At 60.6% G+C, this 18827-nt stretch overlaps 9 protein-coding genes and 1 non-coding gene across 10 annotated transcripts in view; 7 read left to right on the top strand and 3 right to left on the bottom strand.

Moving 5' to 3' along the window:
* The window catches only part of SPRG_19527 (hypothetical protein), a gene marked incomplete at both ends in the record, with an annotated part of 941 nt that extends 825 nt beyond the window's left edge, over positions 1–116 (top strand). Inside the window, one exon of the mRNA XM_012342386.1 lies at positions 38–116. Within this exon, the coding sequence (XP_012197776.1) occupies positions 38–116 (79 nt within the window). The remainder of the gene's footprint in view (positions 1–37) is intronic.
* Positions 117–498: 382 nt separating this feature from the next.
* SPRG_03773 (hypothetical protein) lies at positions 499–1769 on the top strand. The gene has a single exon (XM_012342342.1). It carries the CDS (start codon positions 516–518, stop codon positions 1758–1760), a length of 1245 nt encoding a protein of 414 aa, XP_012197732.1. The 5' UTR covers positions 499–515; the 3' UTR covers positions 1761–1769.
* Positions 1770–2766: 997 nt separating this feature from the next.
* Positions 2767–4758, top strand: SPRG_03772 (hypothetical protein; the record flags this gene model as incomplete). Its single annotated transcript, XM_012342341.1, has 2 exons — positions 2767–3979; positions 4025–4758. 2 exons carry the CDS (start codon positions 2767–2769, stop codon positions 4636–4638), a joined length of 1827 nt encoding a protein of 608 aa, XP_012197731.1. The 3' UTR covers positions 4639–4758.
* A 212-nt stretch (positions 4759–4970) lies between these two features.
* On the bottom strand, positions 4971–7335 carry SPRG_03771 (hypothetical protein; the record flags this gene model as incomplete). Its single annotated transcript, XM_012342340.1, has 15 exons — positions 7109–7335; positions 6949–7064; positions 6754–6904; positions 6609–6698; positions 6513–6568; positions 6318–6469; positions 6178–6267; positions 6069–6133; positions 5967–6020; positions 5809–5916; positions 5503–5767; positions 5395–5452; positions 5327–5339; positions 5178–5284; positions 4971–5121 (listed from the first exon to the last, which is right to left on the bottom strand). Exons 1-15 carry the CDS (start codon positions 7319–7321, stop codon positions 4971–4973), a joined length of 1689 nt encoding a protein of 562 aa, XP_012197730.1. The 5' UTR covers positions 7322–7335.
* A 77-nt stretch (positions 7336–7412) lies between these two features.
* Positions 7413–8094, bottom strand: SPRG_03770 (hypothetical protein). The gene has a single exon (XM_012342339.1). It carries the CDS (start codon positions 8074–8076, stop codon positions 7456–7458), a length of 621 nt encoding a protein of 206 aa, XP_012197729.1. The 5' UTR covers positions 8077–8094; the 3' UTR covers positions 7413–7455.
* Positions 8095–8906: 812 nt separating this feature from the next.
* On the top strand, positions 8907–9501 carry SPRG_03769 (hypothetical protein). The gene has a single exon (XM_012342338.1). The coding sequence runs from the start codon at positions 8921–8923 to the stop codon at positions 9455–9457; it is 537 nt and encodes a 178-aa protein (XP_012197728.1). The 5' UTR covers positions 8907–8920; the 3' UTR covers positions 9458–9501.
* Positions 9502–10018: 517 nt separating this feature from the next.
* SPRG_03768 (hypothetical protein) lies at positions 10019–15392 on the bottom strand. Its single transcript, XM_012342337.1, has 6 exons — positions 13916–15392; positions 13387–13871; positions 11371–13337; positions 11237–11323; positions 10913–11191; positions 10019–10862 (listed from the first exon to the last, which is right to left on the bottom strand). The coding sequence occupies exons 1-6, from the start codon at positions 15372–15374 to the stop codon at positions 10037–10039; spliced, it is 5103 nt and encodes a 1700-aa protein (XP_012197727.1). The 5' UTR covers positions 15375–15392; the 3' UTR covers positions 10019–10036.
* A 308-nt stretch (positions 15393–15700) lies between these two features.
* On the top strand, positions 15701–15772 carry SPRG_30031. The gene has a single exon. It is a non-coding gene; the product is annotated as a tRNA-Ala (tRNA).
* A 154-nt stretch (positions 15773–15926) lies between these two features.
* On the top strand, positions 15927–16893 carry SPRG_03767 (hypothetical protein; the record flags this gene model as incomplete). Its single annotated transcript, XM_012342336.1, has 5 exons — positions 15927–16018; positions 16069–16174; positions 16220–16388; positions 16441–16573; positions 16635–16893. The coding sequence occupies 5 exons, from the start codon at positions 15927–15929 to the stop codon at positions 16891–16893; spliced, it is 759 nt and encodes a 252-aa protein (XP_012197726.1).
* Positions 16894–17647: 754 nt separating this feature from the next.
* SPRG_03766 (hypothetical protein) lies at positions 17648–18823 on the top strand (the record flags this gene model as incomplete). Its single annotated transcript, XM_012342335.1, has 3 exons — positions 17648–17791; positions 17843–18094; positions 18149–18823. Exons 1-3 carry the CDS (start codon positions 17660–17662, stop codon positions 18821–18823), a joined length of 1059 nt encoding a protein of 352 aa, XP_012197725.1. The 5' UTR covers positions 17648–17659.
* Between the last annotated feature and the right edge of the window lie 4 nt (positions 18824–18827).

The following is an 18827-nucleotide window of genomic DNA, read 5'->3' as shown; positions in this document are numbered from 1 at the left end:
CGCATCAAACCGGCGCGCTCGTGCTCTTGACGTCGAGCATCTATACGCTCCACACCCTGCGCTTTGCTCGCCCTCTCAACTCGGTCTTCCACCGCATCAAGCCCAAGAAGCCGTAAACGATATTAGCCTAGAACAACATACTACACCTCTCTAACCATTGGACCGAAAGAAGATGGACCAACGATGCTCGTGCAAGCGCGGTATCTGTACAGCAGAGCGACCGGTCAGGTGCAAAAGATCGAAGCACCGGCAGGAAACAGAAACTTGCGGTGGCGTAGAGGGCGCGATGGCCCGTGGGAATAAAATTTCCCGTCGTGCCAACTGAGTGTGGGTCGCGCGGGACGACGCGGGCGGATAAGAAATCAAGTGCGCAGTTTCGCGGGCCGGCCATACGTGGCAGCCCCAGATGGCCTCATCGGCGCGTTCGAATATCGTTCGAGGATCAACATTCCTTTCGTTCGATATTTTCGGCCTTGCGTCGGCGGATCTCACACTGCGACTTGCTCGGTTCCGCCATGACCACCGACCATACCATTGACACCTCCGGCCGGTGCTGCGACGTGTGCTTGGAGCCCGTCCCGCTCTGGGAGAGCGTCACCAAGCTCTGTGGTGACGTGTGTGCTGCCCACCTCTGCGTCGAGTGCACGGAGGCGTACTTTGACCACCGCCTCTCCGACTTCATTCCCGGGCTCCTCACCAAAGTGCACTGCCCCGTCTGTCTCGTGCCGATGCCAAAGCACAAGTACATGCAGTACGTGCAGCCCGACCTCCTCGAGTATGCGGCCAAGTGCGTCTTCGCCGCGTCCGAGCTCCGCTGCCCCCACTGCGACGAGTCCACGCCGTTCGTCGAAGCGTATTCGTCGCGGGCGATGTATCCTCTACGCTTGCCAAAGCCGCTGCGGCAGAAGGTACCGTGGCTGCGCCGCCTCGGCACCAAGTACGTGCGCTACAAGCTCCCCGCGTCGACGCTCTTCGACTACATTCGGTCGACGTTTTCCGACTACTACGACGTCGTGTACATGCACACACTGCGGCTCATCCACGACCCTGAGCGTCGCGCCACGTTTGCCATGTACCAGCTGCACCAAACGCGGCTCGTGGTCACGCCCTGCTGCGGCAAGGCCGTTTGCTTTGGCTGCAAAACAGCAGGCCACCACGAGATCTGCGACGATGGCGAAGCGTCGGAGCGCAACACCGTCGTGCTCTGTCCCGAGTGCAGCATCCCGATCGTGCGCGGCGACGGCTGTGACTCGATCAAGTGCGTCTGTGACACGTACTTTTCATGGCAGGAGCAAGTGTTTGTCGCCGAGGAGCGCAGCCGCAACGCTCGCTTGCAGGCGGTGCTGCGCCTGCCCCACGGGGCGCGCGTCCTGAAGCGTGTCGTCGAGTACTGCCGGCATCTCGTGTGGCGCAGCCGGTTCCTCGATGTCGTTTGGCACCTCAAGGTCCGTCGCTTCCGTAGCGTTGCGTGGCCTGTGCTCGCACCTCTGCTCCGCGCACGCGTCCAACACCGCCGGTTCACGGCTGTGCTGGACGAGCTCCGGTCGACGGTGCGCCACCGCGCTCTCTGCCGCGAAATCCACGCGCGAGTCTGCCGCATCGACGCGGCCAAGACGACAATGGGGCTCGTCTTGCACGAGATGCGCATCGTCGTCAGCGATTGCACGGCACGACCTTGCGTTCCTCCTGCTGCCAAGACCGAGCCCGCCGACGACACGACTAAGGCGCCCGTCGACTGTGTCATGGCGGCCATGGCCTAGCTCCATTTTTATAAGCTACAATGAAATGATGGATATGCTACTGATGCAAAATATCAGCTCAAGTCGCCGTGACGTACTCTATGTGAAGACAATGGCCTGGTAAAACCCCCCTTCGCACAAGCTATACACGTAGAAATACAATGCCTCTTCAAAAGTACCAACTATAAATCGAGCCGATTGGCAACTTTGTCATCACGTCGATCATCTCTTGACTTGCCCGAGTTGAGTCGGGAGGGTTTCTTGCGATACTGGAGGCCGACGGCGTGCATGCGGCGATAGATCGTGTTAGCTGACAAGCGAATTCCGGTTGTTTCCTCGAGCTGACAGCGCACCTCGAGAGCGCTCTCTTGGCGGTTCAGGACATTGCGCGTAAGCACGCGGTCGGTGCGAAGGCTGGTTTTGCGAGGCCGCCCAGAGCGTGGCGCAGGAGCCAGCGTATGCCAGACCTTGAAATGGCGAATGATGTTGCCCACCGACGAGGCAGGGATCTCGAGCTCCTTGGATATCTGGCGCTGCGTCTTGCCGTCGGCGGCCCTGGAAATAACGGCGTGGCGCATTTGCTCCGAGTGCTCCGGACCACGCATGATGCTGCTGAATCAATATATGAGATGGGATTGTTAAATATCAACTGAACTAGCGGGAATGGAACGACATATCTTTGTCTCTTCAACTTGAACCAACGCGTTTCTGGCGCCAACGAGTTTTGGAATCTTGCGATTTTATAAAATTCCCACGGGCAGCTTTTACGACCCGACTGATTCGTCCAAATTGACCAGAAGCGATTTTACATACATTGTCTGACTTCACGCCACCAAGCTCGTACGCAGCACCCTGTACCCCACAAGTCCACACTCTGGAGCGGCTTTAGGAGGAGCTAGCTTGGATCTTTTGATGAGCTCCTTCAACGTGTCAAGTCGATGTAGACCACTTTCGAATTTCGAATTTTGGCAACGGCGGTATCCGGATAATCCGGTTACATGGCACAGCGAGATCTTGGACGCGAACGATGGCCGAGCCCGTTGCCAAGCACGCCAAGCCGACGCTCGGCCCGGTCACCGCGCAAGTCCTCTTAAGCCCAGCACTCCTGGGCGAAGTCTTCCGCTACGCACCCGGTCTGCGCCTCGCCGACTGGGAAGACGGCGACCGCGCGGTCCAGCGAGGGTACCTTCTCGTCGTCCAGTACGCGCCTCGCCTGGCGTTCCGCGATACGAATGCGCTGGATATCGCCGCTGCGAATGGCCACCTTGCGCTCGTTCAGTGGCTCCACGCCAGTCCACTCCATACGCTCACGGGGTCGCCGGCCGCGATCGACGGCGCCGCCCTCGGTGGCCACATGGACGCCATCGTGTGGCTACATGCGCACCGCGTCGACGGTTGTAGCGCCGACGCCTTCTCGAACGCTGCCACGAGTGGCCGCCTCGACATATTGAACTTTCTTCGCGCGCAGTACCCCGACATGCTGCTTCCCGCCGTGACGTACCACGAGGCCGCCGAGCAGGGCTACGTGTCGATTCTGGAGAGCCTTCCGACGACGTTCGCCGCCGACGCCGACGTGCCGCGCTGCCTCATGGACGCGGCGGCCAAGGGCGGCAACTTGAGTGTGGCTAAATGGCTGCATGCGCATGGGCTCGGCGAGTGCAGCCATGCGATGGACTATGCGGCTGAAGGTGGCCACCTCGAGATGCTTCAGTGGCTGCATACCCATGGGTACGAGAGCTGCTCGACGGACGCGATGAACTGGGCCGCCAACTGCGGGCATTTGCACGTTCTCCAGTGGCTCCATGCGAATCGGACCGAAGGCTGCACGGAAGACGCGGTCGACTTTGCGGCCGAGAACGGCTTTCTACCCATTGTGCAATGGCTGTTGCGGCACCGCGACGAAGGCGCAACGACTGCGGCCATGGACCTCGCCGCCAAAAACGGACATTTGGACGTGGTCGAGTGGCTGCACACGCACCACGACGCGGGCGCCACGACCGCGGCCATGGACGGCGCGGCCAAGCGCGGCAACCTCCCAATGCTCGAGTGGCTCCATACGCACCGCATTGAAGGCGTCTCGACCAATGCGATCGAGTTTGCGGCCGAGAAAGGCCATGTTCATGTCCTCGACTGGCTGCACACGCACACGAATGCCGGGTGTACGCCCGACGCCATGGACACGGCGGCGACCAACAACCAGCTTGAGGCGCTGGTCTGGCTGCACACGCACCGCACCGAAGGTGCGTAGTTCTCTAAGAAGCGGTTGTCTGAGAGGGTCGTCCTAGGATGCACGATTGATGCGATGGCGTATGCGGCCGAACAAGGCCACTTGCGCATCGTGCAGTGGCTTCACGAGCACCGAAGTGAGGGCTGCACGACGGACGCAATGGACTGGGCAGCGCGTCACAACCATATCGACGTCGTGAACTGGCTCCACACGCACCGGTCCGAAGGCTGCTCGCCGGACGTTGTCGATGTGATCATTCGCGCCGGCCACCTCCGCCTCCTCCAGTGGTGGTACGAGCATCGGCCCGAGCGATGCACGACGAACGCCCTCGCGCTCGCCTGCGAGTACGGCCATGTGCCTCTCGTGGCTTGGCTCACAGACCAAGGGGAGCGAACCACCAAGAAGGCGATGAACCGTGCGGCCGAAGCCGGGAACCTGCATGTGCTGCGGTGGCTCCACGAGCATCGAAGCGAAGGCTGTAGCATCGAGGCGGTCGAGGCCGCGCTCCTCGAAGAACACCCGCACGTCTTCAAATGGCTTTGCGAGCATCGGCATGAGCTGCCATTGCGCAAGTGTGTACGCCTCGCCAAGCAGCACGGTCCGTTGCACCTCGTGCGCTGGGTACAGGCGCTCGTGCAACGCCGGGCAGCCGACGAGAAGCCCAAGCCCTAAGGCAAGAAACGATCGATCGACTCTATACGAGAAGGACTTGAAAGTGCTTGGTCGGCGATCGCAGATAGATATTGTGTTGTCGACGTTGGACAGCACAAACTGAAACTCAAACCTCCACCCATATCGTCTTTTTACCTCGTGAAATTAAAGGATTGGGCCACTTTTGTGCATCGGGAGGGCACCTCGTTGGGGATCACCGACTCGAGATGGTTGCGGTTGCTCTCGTTAAACCATCGAGTCGCCAGCGATTTTCTTACACGATGGCTCAACTTCTGTTGCATCAATCGGTAGGATCTGTCTCCTCATCGAGTCGTTTTTCCATGTTCGATGTGTTAGATGCAAATGTAAATGGAGGCCAGGAGAATCGGGATGCGTTTGGCGGCCTCGAGGTACTCTTCTTTGCTCAGCTCGCCGTCGCCGTTGGTATCGATCTCCTGGAGCAGCTTCATCGTGTCGAGCAAGTCTTGGCCCATGGCCCCAAAGCTACACCCAACACTTGCCATTCTTCGTTTCGACAGAGACGACAATGCGTGGTGGACCTCGCGCAGACGACGCTGCTCAACTCTTCGCGCGTGATGCACCCGTCGCTGTCGTAGTCGTAGAACCGAAAGTAAAACCGAGCGCAGCACTCGTCATGCCCCGAGTTCTACGTCCTTGTCGAAACGACAGTGCACGAGGTAGATTATACCAAGAGCAGTGACCTACATCCACCACATTGTCTATTGTCCAATGTGTCTGCAACGAAGGAGACCGTACCAGAGATACCCGGCGACGTCACCGAGAAACTCGCGCGCGTTCAGTTTCCCGTGCGCCTCTACAAGTTGTCATATTGCTGCCACCTCACATCGCGCATAGTTGCTGCACCCGTCGGCGCGTACGCTGTCGAGAGCTCGTGCAAGAGGGCTGCGTCTTCAGGCAGCTGGTCGTGAAAGTACGACGCCAGCATGTGCTCAAACTGGTCGACGCGGAGCGGGGCAGGCGGCGCCACGTACCCCGAGGTGCCCGTGCTAAGCCGGCGGCGAAGGTGCTTGGCCTCGACCTCGATGCGCGTCGAGTCGTTGACGTCTTCGAGCATCGAGAGCATCGCTGCCCAGTCGAGTTTAGCGCGGTCGCAAAAGCAGCGCAGGCTCTATCCATGTCTGCCGCACTAAACTTGCCACGAGTGCGCACCTGTCGCACTTGGTAGCCGGTTTGGCGGCTGAAGGCGAGGGACTTGGTGAGCGCATCGAGCACCAGCGGCTCGACACTGGTCGCGGCCAAGAACTCGTCCTCGGTGATCTAGTTGTATGCTTTCGTGATGGACGCAGTGGCCGACGCTGGCATCCTACCACGTTGTCCCCGTTCGTGTCGACGGTCGCAAAATAGTTGTCCATGTAGACTGCCTAGTCGTCGCCGTCCTCTCATCAAGCGTCACTCGACGTATGTCCTACGAGCTGGCTCATCTTTTCTTGACCGCCGTTTAGAATCAAGACGAGCTCCGAGACCGAGATCGTGCCTAAATCCAACCGGTGGTGGTTGCACGTCGTCAATCGAACGCACCGCTCCCGTCCTTGTCGTAGACAACAAAGAGCGCGTCGAGCTTTTGCTCGAGCGAGCCTTGGACGAGGCTGTTGAGGCCGATGATAAATTCTACATTGTACAATATTGTCCATTTTTCGTTTTCAAAAACCCAGAATTACCTCGAAAATCGATCGTGCCATTGCCGTCCTTGTCAAAGACATGGTAGAGGCGGCTAATGAGTGACGCCGACGACGAAATGGTTTCGCCAATGGACGAGACACCTTGCTCGGACACGAGGTTGACGCCCGACACGAGTTTGCCCAAATGGCTCCTGCAAGCGACATGGATGGGACTCCATAAGCCGACTTGCATACCCGATAATGGTGCTAAAGTTGTCGCTGGTGATCGTGCCGTTGGCCATGGCGAGCTCCTAGTACGTATATCATCGTCTGCGCTTGGAATCGAGCGACCTTGAATTGACAACTCATCTGGAAGATATCCTGCATCGTAAACGACGTGGCGTGAATGAGCTCGGAAATGAGCGCTTGCTTGCCCGCCGTCTAAGATTCAAAGGGTGCGATGGTCGTAGCAGAGAGAGGTAGAGCGACGACGTACGGCCGACGCTTTGGCCATGCTCACATGGCTCGCGACAACCGCCTTGCGGCGGTGGCGCGGTGCCGACTTCTGCTTCTCGTCCCCTTCTTTGTCGTTTCGCCGCTTGGCGTGCGCGAGTTCGAGGCTGCGGTGCCGCATCACCGCCTTGACCCTAATGCATTGACTTGTACGAGCGGATCAACTGGCGGCGCGTACATGGACAGCTCCGCGACGGAGATCGCTCGCTGCTTGCCCGCGACGAGCGTGAATTGGCTGCCCCTGGCCCGCCGACTGCCGCGCGGAGGGCTACGCTCCGTAGGCGAGCCGGGCGCCTGCGCTCCCATGAGAGATGAAATGGATGCAGAGGACGAGGAACCTCTGTCGTTGGGCTCGGCGTCGCGACCGAAACGGGGTGCTTGCTGGGCTGGAACGACTCGGCGTGGGCAATCCACGAAGCGATCTGCGCGTCCGACGGCGCAGAGACGCGGACGAGAACGGCGTCGCGCCGGTTGAGGTCCTCCACGTGCTTGGCCACGGAATGGAAAAGCGATGCGAGCTCTGCGCTCGAGTACGTTGGCGGCGGTGGCATGTGCTTGGTTGATAAGAAAACGCTAAGAAAGGCCGTTTCTGTACGATCAAATTGGATGGCGATCCGCCAACGGACACAGGACGAACAAGAAGACGTGGTTCATGCACGCTACATTCACCGTCCACTTATCGCGTCTAAATGAGCTTCTTGGACTTGAAAAACTTCTTGAGGTACATGACCTGCCAAAGGCCCATGGCGAGGAGCACAAAGATGGAGAAGGAGCTAAACCAGAGCACGCGCGCGTTCGTCGACTCGTTCGTGTTGCGCATGGCGGCCTCGCGCTCGCGCATGTAGAGCATCTCGCGATGGATCTCGTCGACCGTGTCTTCCATCTTGCGCAGCTCCTTCTCGACAGGCATCAAATGCTCGCGCTTCGCAATGTCCGAGTAGTCCTTGGCCTCGACGCCGTGCTTGAAATCCAGCGACACGCGCGCGACAAAGTCGTTCGAGTTGAAGAAGCACGTCGAGTACGTGCCCGCGGTCTCGGCGTTGAACGAGTACTTGTGGATGTCGTCGCTTGTCAAGTCAATGTCCGAGTCTTCCTTGAGGTACTTGCCCATCGGGTCTTTGACCAGGAGCGAGACGCCGGTCCGGCCCTTGACGTTGCCGAGGATGTTGTAGTGCACGACGACGAGCGAGCCCGCGGCCACCTCGTCGCTGAGGCACTTCTCCGCGCGCCGCTTGACGTCGAACTGGACGGCGCCGATGGACGCCAGGACCAGCGCCAGCGCCACGTAGACGATCGCGCTTCGCATCGAAATCTTGGTTTGTGGCTGCGCTGAAATGGCCGGTTTTTCGAACGGCCGGATACTGAAACACTGTCTTTTTTACCAAGCTGGCACCGAACGGCCCGCCAGATCTTGCGAGGCGACGCGGTGAGAGCGCAGGCGGCGACGCGAGCGCATGCATCGTCATGAGAGCATGCGGAGCTGTGGCATGGAACAGGCAGTATGATAGACGATGACGTGGTGGAGCCAGGGCACGGCTCGCTCGCGCAAGACGTTTCTTCGCATGGTGGCGCGTTCGATCGGCGGCGGATTGAGCTTGACACACACGTCGATCGGCCAACGATGTGCCGCATGTCATGCGTGGCTGCTAGTACGCCATGCACAGCGGATAGCATGGCCTGCTAGCATGGCCGTGGAAGCGTTAAAGTTGAGACGCTGGGCGTGGGTACGGTAACGTAGGTATCGCCTGTCCCGGACATCGAGATACACCAAACGTCCGCAGCGATTGCTGGCGTGCGGTAGAAGCGACGGCCGAGCCAGTGCTCGTCGACGTAGTCTATGCGTCGGCGAACCCATGTCTGCTGGGACAAAACGCACACGGCAAGCACATAAACACGGCGACGCTGGACCATGGTCCACGCCTCCTGGCCAGCGTCCACGCACCGAGCCGCCTGCGCTGCGATGATGGACGTCGGGGAGCCTCCGCATGCGATATCGCGTTCGTCGTCGCGATGGTCGGTGGTCGGCCGCCGGCTGGCGATCGTGGTTGACTGGGCGTTTGTATGCTGTTGCCGTTCGGTGCACTTTTTTTGTCACGTCCGCATGCCACGCAGTTGCGAATTCGCCTCCAAGTACAACAACACCCTTCACCATGTCGTCGACGTACTCGATCGAGGAGCTCATCGCGATGCCGGTGCTCGAGCGCTACGAAGCGTTCCGGGCGATCGAGAACGTGGCCGAGCGGCGCGCGGTGACCGCCCAGGTGCACAAGGAGATCGTGGTCCTCTGGAAGCAGCACCCGCGCTGGGGCGGCATGGCCGCGCACCTCGTGCAGGACATCCACCCGTACTACCGGTCGGGCTTCGAGCGCCTCATGCGTGCGTGCGAGGCCAAGCGCGAGGTCGATAAGACCAAGTTCCGCCACCTCAACAACAGCCTGCACCACCACCACAGCATTGAGGACCACGCGTGGTTCCCGCGCCTCAAGGAAGGCCACGAGGAGTTCATTCCCGAGATCCGGCAGCTCGAAGCCGACCACCGCAACCTCGTCGTGCTCGAGAAGCGCGTCATGACCGGCGACTTTGCCGCACTCGCCGAGTTTTACCACGGCCTCATCGACCATCTCAACCGCGAAGAGATGATCACGGTGCCATGGCTCCTCGATGGCACCGGCGCGCTCTACTTTTAAGCACGACCGCTGTATTATCTATATACCTCGAGACTCTCCGTATTACTGCGTTTGCATCTGCTTGGCCTCGTCGTGAAAGCAGTCAGTCCCAGCAGGATGGACGCCTCCGATCCCATGCTAGCGCATATGACCGAAGCGACTGGCCCTCGTCGCAGACGTGTCTTCCTCCGTCGCATCGATCCGCCACGAGGTCACCGAACGTTCGATGGAACCTTCCATTTTGATACTTGAGCCTTCTTGCACTTCGGCCACCCATCGCAGCAGATGCATGAACTATACTACCTGCTCTTCCCACTACTCTCATCGGCAGCGGTGCGTCTGCAACCAACGCCATTTCAAAGCAAAGGCGACGAGACAGTCTCACGCTGTGGCAGCTACCGGCCGGTAACCACACCGCTCGACCGAGTCTTTTGGGAAACATAAGAATGGACGACTAACGTTGGAAGACGCCATGCTGATGACACGGATGACGTGGTGCAAAAGCCATGTCACCCGCAGAGAAGAGAGCGATGCGGGGGACCTCGCCTGCGCACACGACGACGACGACGACGACGAAACAAAGAGGGTACCTACGTTCATTCACAATTTGGTCACGGGCTTGGGGAGGCTCATGCGACTCGCGGGGGCACGGAGCGACGACTTGCCGGGCGGCCGCAGCCCCGTCGTCGACAGGCGCGGCGCAGGAATTTGAGGCGCAGCGCTCACGCTTCGCGACCGCGTCAGCGTCGTCGTCGGCGGCTGCAAAAGCGATCGCGTTGGCGGGGCGAGCGCCGACGCCGTCACAGGTTTGCGCACCCCACTGGGTACGGCACTCGACGACGCGCGTGGCCGTGGCATCTGGCGCGGCGACTCGGGCGTCTTCTTGAGCGCTTTGGGAGAGCCCGACCGCGACGAGACCGGCGACTCGGGCCGCGACGACGTCGTCGACGACGTCTCGGACGGCGTGCGGTTGGTCGTCGACACGGACGTGCGAATGCGCGGCGGCATGAGGAGTGCCGAGGGCGTTGGCGCCAGCGACACGGGTTTCTGCAGCGTTGTCTCGGACCGTCGTTTCGGAAGCGACCCGTACACCGACGACCGACGCACGGTCATCGACTTGGAGCGCTGCTCGGTCGGCGCGTCGTTGGCCGCGGCCCACGCCGCCTCGTCGTCCTTGCGCTGCCGGTCGCGCAGCATAAGGATTTCGATCGCGGTCGCAAAGTCCTCGAGGAGCGCGGTTTTCGCCCGCTGCCAGTTGAGCTGGTACGCGATGACGGCGGCCCAGTCGGCGGGCGACACGACAATGTCATCGCCGATCGGGTCGTCCCAGAAGAAGGCGTCGTCGTCGCCTTCGAGGTGCGCGAACGAGACATCCAGCATGCAGAACGCGCTGTCAAACTCGGCCAGCGACGCCTGCGAGTCGTACCTACAACACACGACGTTGCAGCTCGGCGAGAATTGGTGTCGCGCGCGTACTCGGACGACGCGAGGAGGTCGTGGCAGTCTTGGATCCACCAACCCAGCGGCACGTAGAGCGCTTCCATGGCGTCGGTCGCGTCCAACGGCGTCGGAAATTCCGTCTCGAAACCATCAAAGAACCCTGCGCGGTCGATGGCCTCGGGCTCGAACGGCTCGCACTCGTCGTCTTCGTTGCCTTCTTCGACGATCGAAGCGCGCGGCAATAGGACGACGTCGTGCTTGTGCCACTCGACGCCGCCACTCGACACATCACTGTTGCGGCGACTGTGCACGCGACTAGCACCCCACATCGAACGCTGCTTCACATCATGGACCTCGTACCTCCAGCCGTCGTCGACGCGGTCGAGGTACTCGTCATCTTCGGGGAACATTTCATCAAAGTCACTGGCAAAGCGCCCGCGGAAGAAACTACGACATTGCGGTAAGAAGACCACGCAGTAGCGGCACCGATCGACCTCGTGCGTGCCTCGTCATCGCTCGTTGCAGCTTCGTCATCCGCTTTCAGATGCAGCGTGTCCACCGCAGCCTCGCCGGGCGTGTCCTCGTCGTGGTCCATCGTTGGCCACATCTCGTCGAGGTCGTCGACCGGCTGTCGTCCACTGCTCACAGGACTGTCGACCGTGATGGCTTTGTCCTTTTCGATATCGTCAAAAGACGCGCTGGCTTCGATCTCAAAGTCATCGACAGCATCCTTTGGCGCGAGGCTGATCGGAGGCTCGTCGTCCGTGGCTTCGTCGTCCACGGGAACGTCCGCTGTCGCTGGAACCATCTCTGCCGCATCGTCCTCGGCGGCCGCGGGTGCCATCTCATCGACAACGTCTTCCTCGGCGGGTGCAGGCGGCTCGTCGGGTGTGTCGTACACCTGAGCGTCGATGATGTGGTGCGAGAGCACGGCTGTGTCGGAGGGCGGCTCGAGGGAAAAGTACTCGAGCGGGTGGCTGCCGAGGATGTCGTAGACGGTGTTGCCGAGTACGGGCACCGTCACGCGCGGAGACGCCTCCCACGACAAGGCGTGGATGCTTCCTTCGCTGTCACTGTCGCCGAGCATTGCAGTGCGGCGTGGAGGCCCGTCACTTTCGTCGTCGTCGTCGTCATCCTCGGCGTGTTCATCGACAAAGAACCAGCTTTGCTTGGCACCGACATCTTCGTCCGCCGACTCTTCTTCGCGAAACCCGGCCACGTCCAAGGGCACGACGTCCCCGAGCACCGGGTTGGCTTCTTCGATGGCAGGTGGGTCGTCATCAAAGACAACGAGGTCTTCGGCGCTGTCGTCCAAGATGTCCCCATCGACGACCTCTTCTACTGGCGCTTCGTCCGTCTCGGTGGTCTGTGTCTCGGTGGTCTGTGTCTCGGAGATCGTGTCGGCCAGAGGCATATCATCCGTCACAGTCGTCGGTGTCTCGGAGACCGCAAGCGTTGGCTCCAGCTCAATGACATCGGAAGCAGAGTCCATCGGCAACTCATCCATCACCGGCGTCGTCTCGTCCTTCGTCGTTGCGACCCGCCGTGGCTTGGGCGATGCCGCGACCACGATGTCATCGCTGATGTCGTTCTGCGACGGCGCCGCTTTCGCACGAAGCCACGGCTTGGCCGTCGACGCGGTCGGGCTCACGTCAACACTCTCTGCTGCCACCGCGCCACCAGTGTCGCTGCTTGGTGCAGGCGTGGCTTTTCGCACCCATGGCTTGGTCGCCATCGGTGACACCTTGTTCATCGCACCGTCCGTCCCGTCGGTCGTTGTTACCTTGTCCACCGACGATGCAACAACCGTCGGCGAGGTCGTAGCGTCGTCGAGTGGCAGTAAGGCGGCGCCGTCTGCTTGCATTTGATCCGCGTCGGATGGCTTGGTTCGTTGCCACGGCTTGCGCTCGGCGGGTGCGTCGTCGGCACTGCGCTGCCACGGCTTGAGCACGCCGCTCTTCTCCAAGTTGACCTTGCGCTCCAGACCCTTGCCTTTCGGCAGCGAGGGTCGAGGCTTGGCGGGTGCGAGAGCCGTATCGTTGTCGTGGACGAGCAATGGTTTGGGCGGTGACGCGACGATTGGAATCGACGGAAACTTGTCGGCGACGATCTCCGCCAGCGTCTCGGGGGCACCGCCTGCAAGCCACGACGGGGCAGACGCGCCGTCGTAATGGCCGAGGATGTTGGTCAAAATCTGCGTCGACGCGTCGCGGACCTTGGTCGCGCGATGGCTCGTGAGTTGCACGAGGGCGTCGCAGAGGCGCGGGCTGGCCCTTGGGACGCCTTTGGTGCGCGGCATCGCGCCCGCAAACCACGTGACGAGACGCGCGGTGCCCAGCTCCGTCATGTGCAAGTCGACGACGGCCGTCTCGAGGCTGTTGAGCACCAAGACGATGTCGAGGATGTCAAACCAGTCGTGTAAATGCGCCTCGAGCGATGCGATCGCGCCTTTGGATCGTTCCTACCCACCAAACATATGAGCAATGACCACCATCGAGACGACAACGTACTTGGAAGAGCGAGAAGAAGGGTGGCAGCAAATGTTCCATGTGCGGTGCGAGGAGGTCGCCCGCGGACGCCATAAAGCTCTTGACGAACGGCATGAGCCGCAGGAAGGAGGGGAGGACCTTGGCGTGCAGCGCATGGTTGGCCTTGATCTCGAGCATCTCCATCGTGCGCTTCATTTCCGGGACGCTAAGCCCGTGGAGCTCCAAGTGGTGGAAGAGCTCTTCGAGAAGGTCGAGCTGGAGGAGCCACATCATGCTCACGTCGCTGAGCTCCGCTAGCATCTCGTCCAAGCGCGACGCGTACTTGGGCAACGGAATCTCGTCGTCGTCCTCGGCGTGCGCGGCCGCGAAGTCTGGCACTTGGTTGGTGACGATCGGCGCGTCTTCTTCAAACGAGCTCCGGCGACGCAGCACGAGCGGCTCCCAGTCGCTGCACGCACTGCTCGACCGCGTCTCCCGTGACACGATCTTGTCGACGTCGAGTGAGCCTACACGCACATACATATAACAGAAGGATCGACGCCGTGCCTACCGCTGATCGGTGGGCTGCTCATTGCCCGCGTCGTGTCGTCCATCGGGCTCTCGGACGTCGTCGTCGTGGCATCTTGCGGTGGCTCCATCGACAACGACCAGTTAGCCTGTGTCGGGCTCTGGTTGGGCGTCGCAGAGTGGCTAGAATTCGTCTCGGGCTGCTCGTCGCTCAGCGCATCCTTCTCGACCACGGTCGCGGGTTTGATTGGACGGTCATCCCAGGACGAGGCTGCTGCATCCATCGGGGGATCGTTCGTGGCCGCTGGCCGCGCGTCCAAGAAGGCATTTGGCGCTGGCTTGATCGGCCGGTCGTCCCACGCGCTAGCCGCTGGTTGAATAGGCCGGTCGTCCCATGTCCGCGCAGTTTCGACGCTCATTTCTACTGCGTCCTTGGCAGATGCGCTGCGGATCGGTTGATCGTCCCACGCAGCGACGGCAGAGGGTGACGCCGGCGCATCATCGCTAGCCGTCGGCTCCATGTGCACGGGGTCAGCCTGTTCGACGACTAAGGCAGGGCTCGTCGATGGCGCTCGGATCGGGCGATCTTCATACGAGACAGGAGGTGCAAGCACAGACACCACAGGCTCCTCGATCAGCGAAGCCATTGTTTCGAGCCCGGCCGGGCGAATGGGCCGATCGTCCCACGACTCGTGCTTCGCGAGCACGGCCTGTGGAGGCCGCTCGTCAATAGTCTGGCTTTCGTCTACGGCTGGTGCCGGTTCGCTTAGAGCAGGCGGCGCGTCACTTGCCGTGTCGATGTCATCGTTGTCTGGCATCTCGAGGGTCTCCTGCATAACGATGTGGGCGGGTTGCAAAAGCTGCAGGTTGTTGTGGTGCGAGAGCTTCCACATGACCCACGCTTGCTCGTGGAGCTTGATCCAGTCGCCCGACCGAATCTCGCCTGTCACTTCTTGGTGCTGCGTGATGACGTCGACTTGGTCACTCTCGCGGTCGGGCCACTGCCGGACGACGATCGTCGCGTTCTCGGGCAGCGTCGGGTTCATGAGGAAGCGCATGCCGTCGGCGATGCGCTCGGCCATCGGAATCGTGTCGCTTGCGCAGGCGTAGAACTGGTCGCCTTGGTACATGACGAGGAGCGTCTCGTCGCTTGTCGCGATCACGCCAAGGTACGCGTCGGTCTCGAGCAGCATGAGCTCGTTCGTCTTGGCGTGGCGCAGCGGCGTCTCGGGGTTGGCGAACACAATGTGCTCCAGCGCCGTCGTTTCCCATGGCACTAGAAGTGGCATGTCGTCGGGCGTCGTCGCCATGACATGGCCTTCCTGCTGCTGCCAGAGGACGCGGAGCCATGGGCGGCCGGGCGTCGGGGCCGACGAGACCGCGACGATGTCCGAGATGCTCAGGCGCAGCGCCGACGTCTCGTCCGCGGACGCGCTCGGCGCCGCTCGCACGCGCAGCTGCGCGCCCCGTGGCAAGGACGGCGAGACGCAGTACCAGCGCATGCTGCTGTTTTCCAATCACAAACCGTTTCCCAGTCAATATCCCATACAATTCATTGTTTTATTGCACCTTGGTGTTTGTATTGCCGTGCGATATTTTTATGCCCCGACCCCATCCGCGAGCCTTTCTGGACAATCTAACCTCCATCGGCTACCGCGTGTCTCTCTACACTCTTGCTGCGATTTCTATTAAAGACAATAGTGTACATCATATACAACAATAATATGTCCACGCTGCGAATTGCGGTGCGCAAAGTGCAGCGCCATCCAATTTTAATCCAAAATACAGTTGCTCTTTAGTACGTTAAAAAGTTACTGTAACACCATATGGGGGTATAGCGCAGTGGTAGCGCGTCCGCTTTGCATGCGGAAGGCCCCGGGTTCGACCCCCGGTTCCTCCAGTACTTTTTCGCCTTTGTTTTGGGAGAAAAAACACGCCGAAAAGCAACGACAAGCACGCCTCCATATGGTGCACGCGCCTGCAGCGTGGCGCTGCACAGCGTCGAAAAATCCACTGCCGAATTCATTTTGTAACTTTCGCACGAAACGAGCTAAATGACCGACTACGCCAAGGAGCGCGCGGACGTGTACGCCGACATGACGGCGCCCGTCGCCGCCTTTGACGGCCGCAAAATCCTCTCCGTGGCGTGCGTGCACCTCATTGCAAGATTGCGTGGCTCATGGAGACGATTTTTAGCGCCAACTTTGCTCTGCCACCGACGGTGCCGTCGCCAACGCCAATGCCGTACCCGCTCTTGGGCGAGGCGGACGTTGTCCGCTTGATCTGCTCGCCTCTGCCAGCGGTACGACCTTATGACAGCACCCTGGCGACAACTTACGACAACTAGGCGGCGGCAGCGCTCAGCCGGCGCATTGGCGAAGAGATCGCAGCCATCTTCGAGTCGGAAACCGCAACACAGACGTATGTCAACACGGAAGCCTCGATGCATGTGACGCTCTTCCACACTTCGCACCCGGACGCCTGCTTGCCCTTTTCGCCCGCCCTCCGCGCCGAAGGTACTGGCCCGCTCGTACATGAGCCATGATGGAAGGCTCGATGATGATGCAGAGGTGCGAACGCTCAAGGCGCTCATATCGAGTACCCCTGCGTTTGCTTTGACGATCCACAGTGTGATCCTCGCGGCTTCCGGCACTGTCCTGCTGCTTTTTGAAGACCCGACCAACGCCGTCCAGCACCTCCGGTACTAATATGCCGCATCTCTTCGGATGATAATGACGCAACATTGATGATGCTTGTCGCAGGAGCCGCGCCAAGGCGACGTTCGGATCTGCGCTTCGCCACCCAAACCACATCATCCATTCGACGCTTTCGCGCGTGCTCACCGACACGGTGTCGCCGGCGTGCTTGGCGGCGGCCATCGCCCGCTGCAAACAGCTCACGGCCGAGCTCGCGGGCCAACGAGTTGAGATTGACGCGATCTGGTACGTGGAGGAGACGCACTTTTACTCGGCGGGCAGCGGTCAGCACGAAAAGATCGCGTTTGGCACCGCCTTGGCGTGAGCAGGATAGCTACCGTCTTCTTGTCAAGAGGCTGCCAAACGTGCTCGCCCTTTACCCATGCGCTCGCTCACTAATAGAGACGCCGAGGCGGCCACGAGCGACTCTTCTAGAGTACAAGTACCTGCGTACTGGAAGCTCCCCCGGGTGCGAGCAAAGCGTGTCTACTGGATGACCTGCAATGATCATGCATCGATTCCGATTGCATGCACTTCGAGGTAGCTACCTGGCTCCAAGCAGCCAGCTCGTCCTGCAACCACCTGCCATCGCGCCAAGCCTCAAGCTCCTGGCGAGAACACGATCCTGGAGCCTGCCACGTCATAAGGCATCCTTGCGCGGTAATAAGAAGAGCAAGCGCCGATGGGATGGCAGACCGGTTGGATGATGGTATCTTGACCAGCACTGCACGATATCGACGGCGAATAGACGACTCGTTCTTCAATTGCCGAGCCATCTCGGCCAAGGTCCTTCGCGGGTCGACACCGTGTCTCTGCCGCAGCGCTTGGGGCCACCGGCTTGGACGCACCACGTGGCAATTAAGGCAACAACGTCCCACTCTCCACTTGAAGCGGCGCTTCAAAATTATCTGGTTGCCTGTGCCGGCAACAGCACTTTTTAATTCCAAAATGCAATTCAGCATACAAACGTTAGATGAAGGATACATAATACAATACTGACCCAGCGTCGCCAGCCGGTGGCCATCCCTGGAAGCCTTGGAAAGGGTCGTCTCACGATCGTCATTTCCACTTTGCCGTCCAAGACAAGAAGAATGGTCCAGATCGCCGACCTCCCGGTCATTGACCTCGCCAAGTACATGGCCGACCGCGCCAACGGCATCGACCAGTGCAACGTCGTCGCCGACTGCTTGCACAAGTACGGCGTCCTCGTCGTTCGCGACCCGGTGCGTCCTTCCTCGCTTCGACCGCCTGGGACTGATTTCTGATCGTATTAGCGCGCGACCGAAGCCGACAACAATACGTTCGTCGACATGATGGAGCGCTACTTTGAGCAGACGGACTTCACCCAGGACGCGCGCCCGGAGCTGAGCTACCAGGTCGGCGTCACGCCCGAGCATCAGGAGCGTGCGCGCAACCACTGCTCGCGCGCTGAAGCCCTCGCCAAGGAGCACCAGCCCGTGACGTTGTGCCCGCCCGAGCTCGACAAGAAGAGCCGCTTCTTCTGGCGCACGGGTCCCCGCCCGCCGGTACCCTCCCCTTTCTGCATCATTGACGACAATATCGTCTCACATCCGGCGTAGACGACGCAGTTTACGGAGCTCAACGCCGAGCCCGTGGTGCCTGCGGCGTTCCCGGAATGGGTCCCCACCATGGACATGTGGGGCTCGAAGATGCTCGCGGCGGTCCACGAGCTCGTCGAGATGGCGGCGATCGGCCTTGGCCTCGAGAAGGACGCGTTCCAGAAGCGCATGCAGTACGGCCCGCACTTGCTCGCGCCGACGGGCAGCAACTTTGCCAAGTACGGCAACCTCAACGACGTGCTCGCGGGCTACCACTACGATCTCAACCTGCTCACGATCCACGGCAAGTCGCGCTTCCGCGGCCTCTACATCTGGCTCCGCAACGGCGAGAAGGCGCTCGTGCGCGTGCCGGATGGGTGCCTTCTCGTGCAGGCCGGCAAGCAGATCGAGTACCTCACGGGCGGGTACCTCGTCGCGGGCTTCCACGAGGTCGTCGTGACGGAGCAGACGCTGGAAGACATTGCGACGCGCAAGGCCATGGGCAAGAGCCTCTGGCGAGTGTCGTCGACGCTCTTCTCGCACATCAACTCGGACGATGTGCTCCAGCCCATTGGCCGCTTTGCGACGCAAGAGGCTCTGGACAAGTACCCGCCGATGCTCACGGGCCACCATGTGCGCAAGGAGCTCGAGTACATTCAGCTCGGCAAGGGCTTTACGCTCCAACGCGAAGATTAACTAA

The sequence above is a fragment of the Saprolegnia parasitica genome (genome assembly GCF_000151545.1).
Source record: "Saprolegnia parasitica CBS 223.65 unplaced genomic scaffold supercont2.9, whole genome shotgun sequence".
NCBI classification, from domain to species: domain Eukaryota; phylum Oomycota; class Saprolegniomycetes; order Saprolegniales; family Saprolegniaceae; genus Saprolegnia; species Saprolegnia parasitica.
The sequence above is the reverse complement of the archived record's forward strand: the minus strand, read 5'-3'. Positions and strand labels throughout refer to the sequence as shown.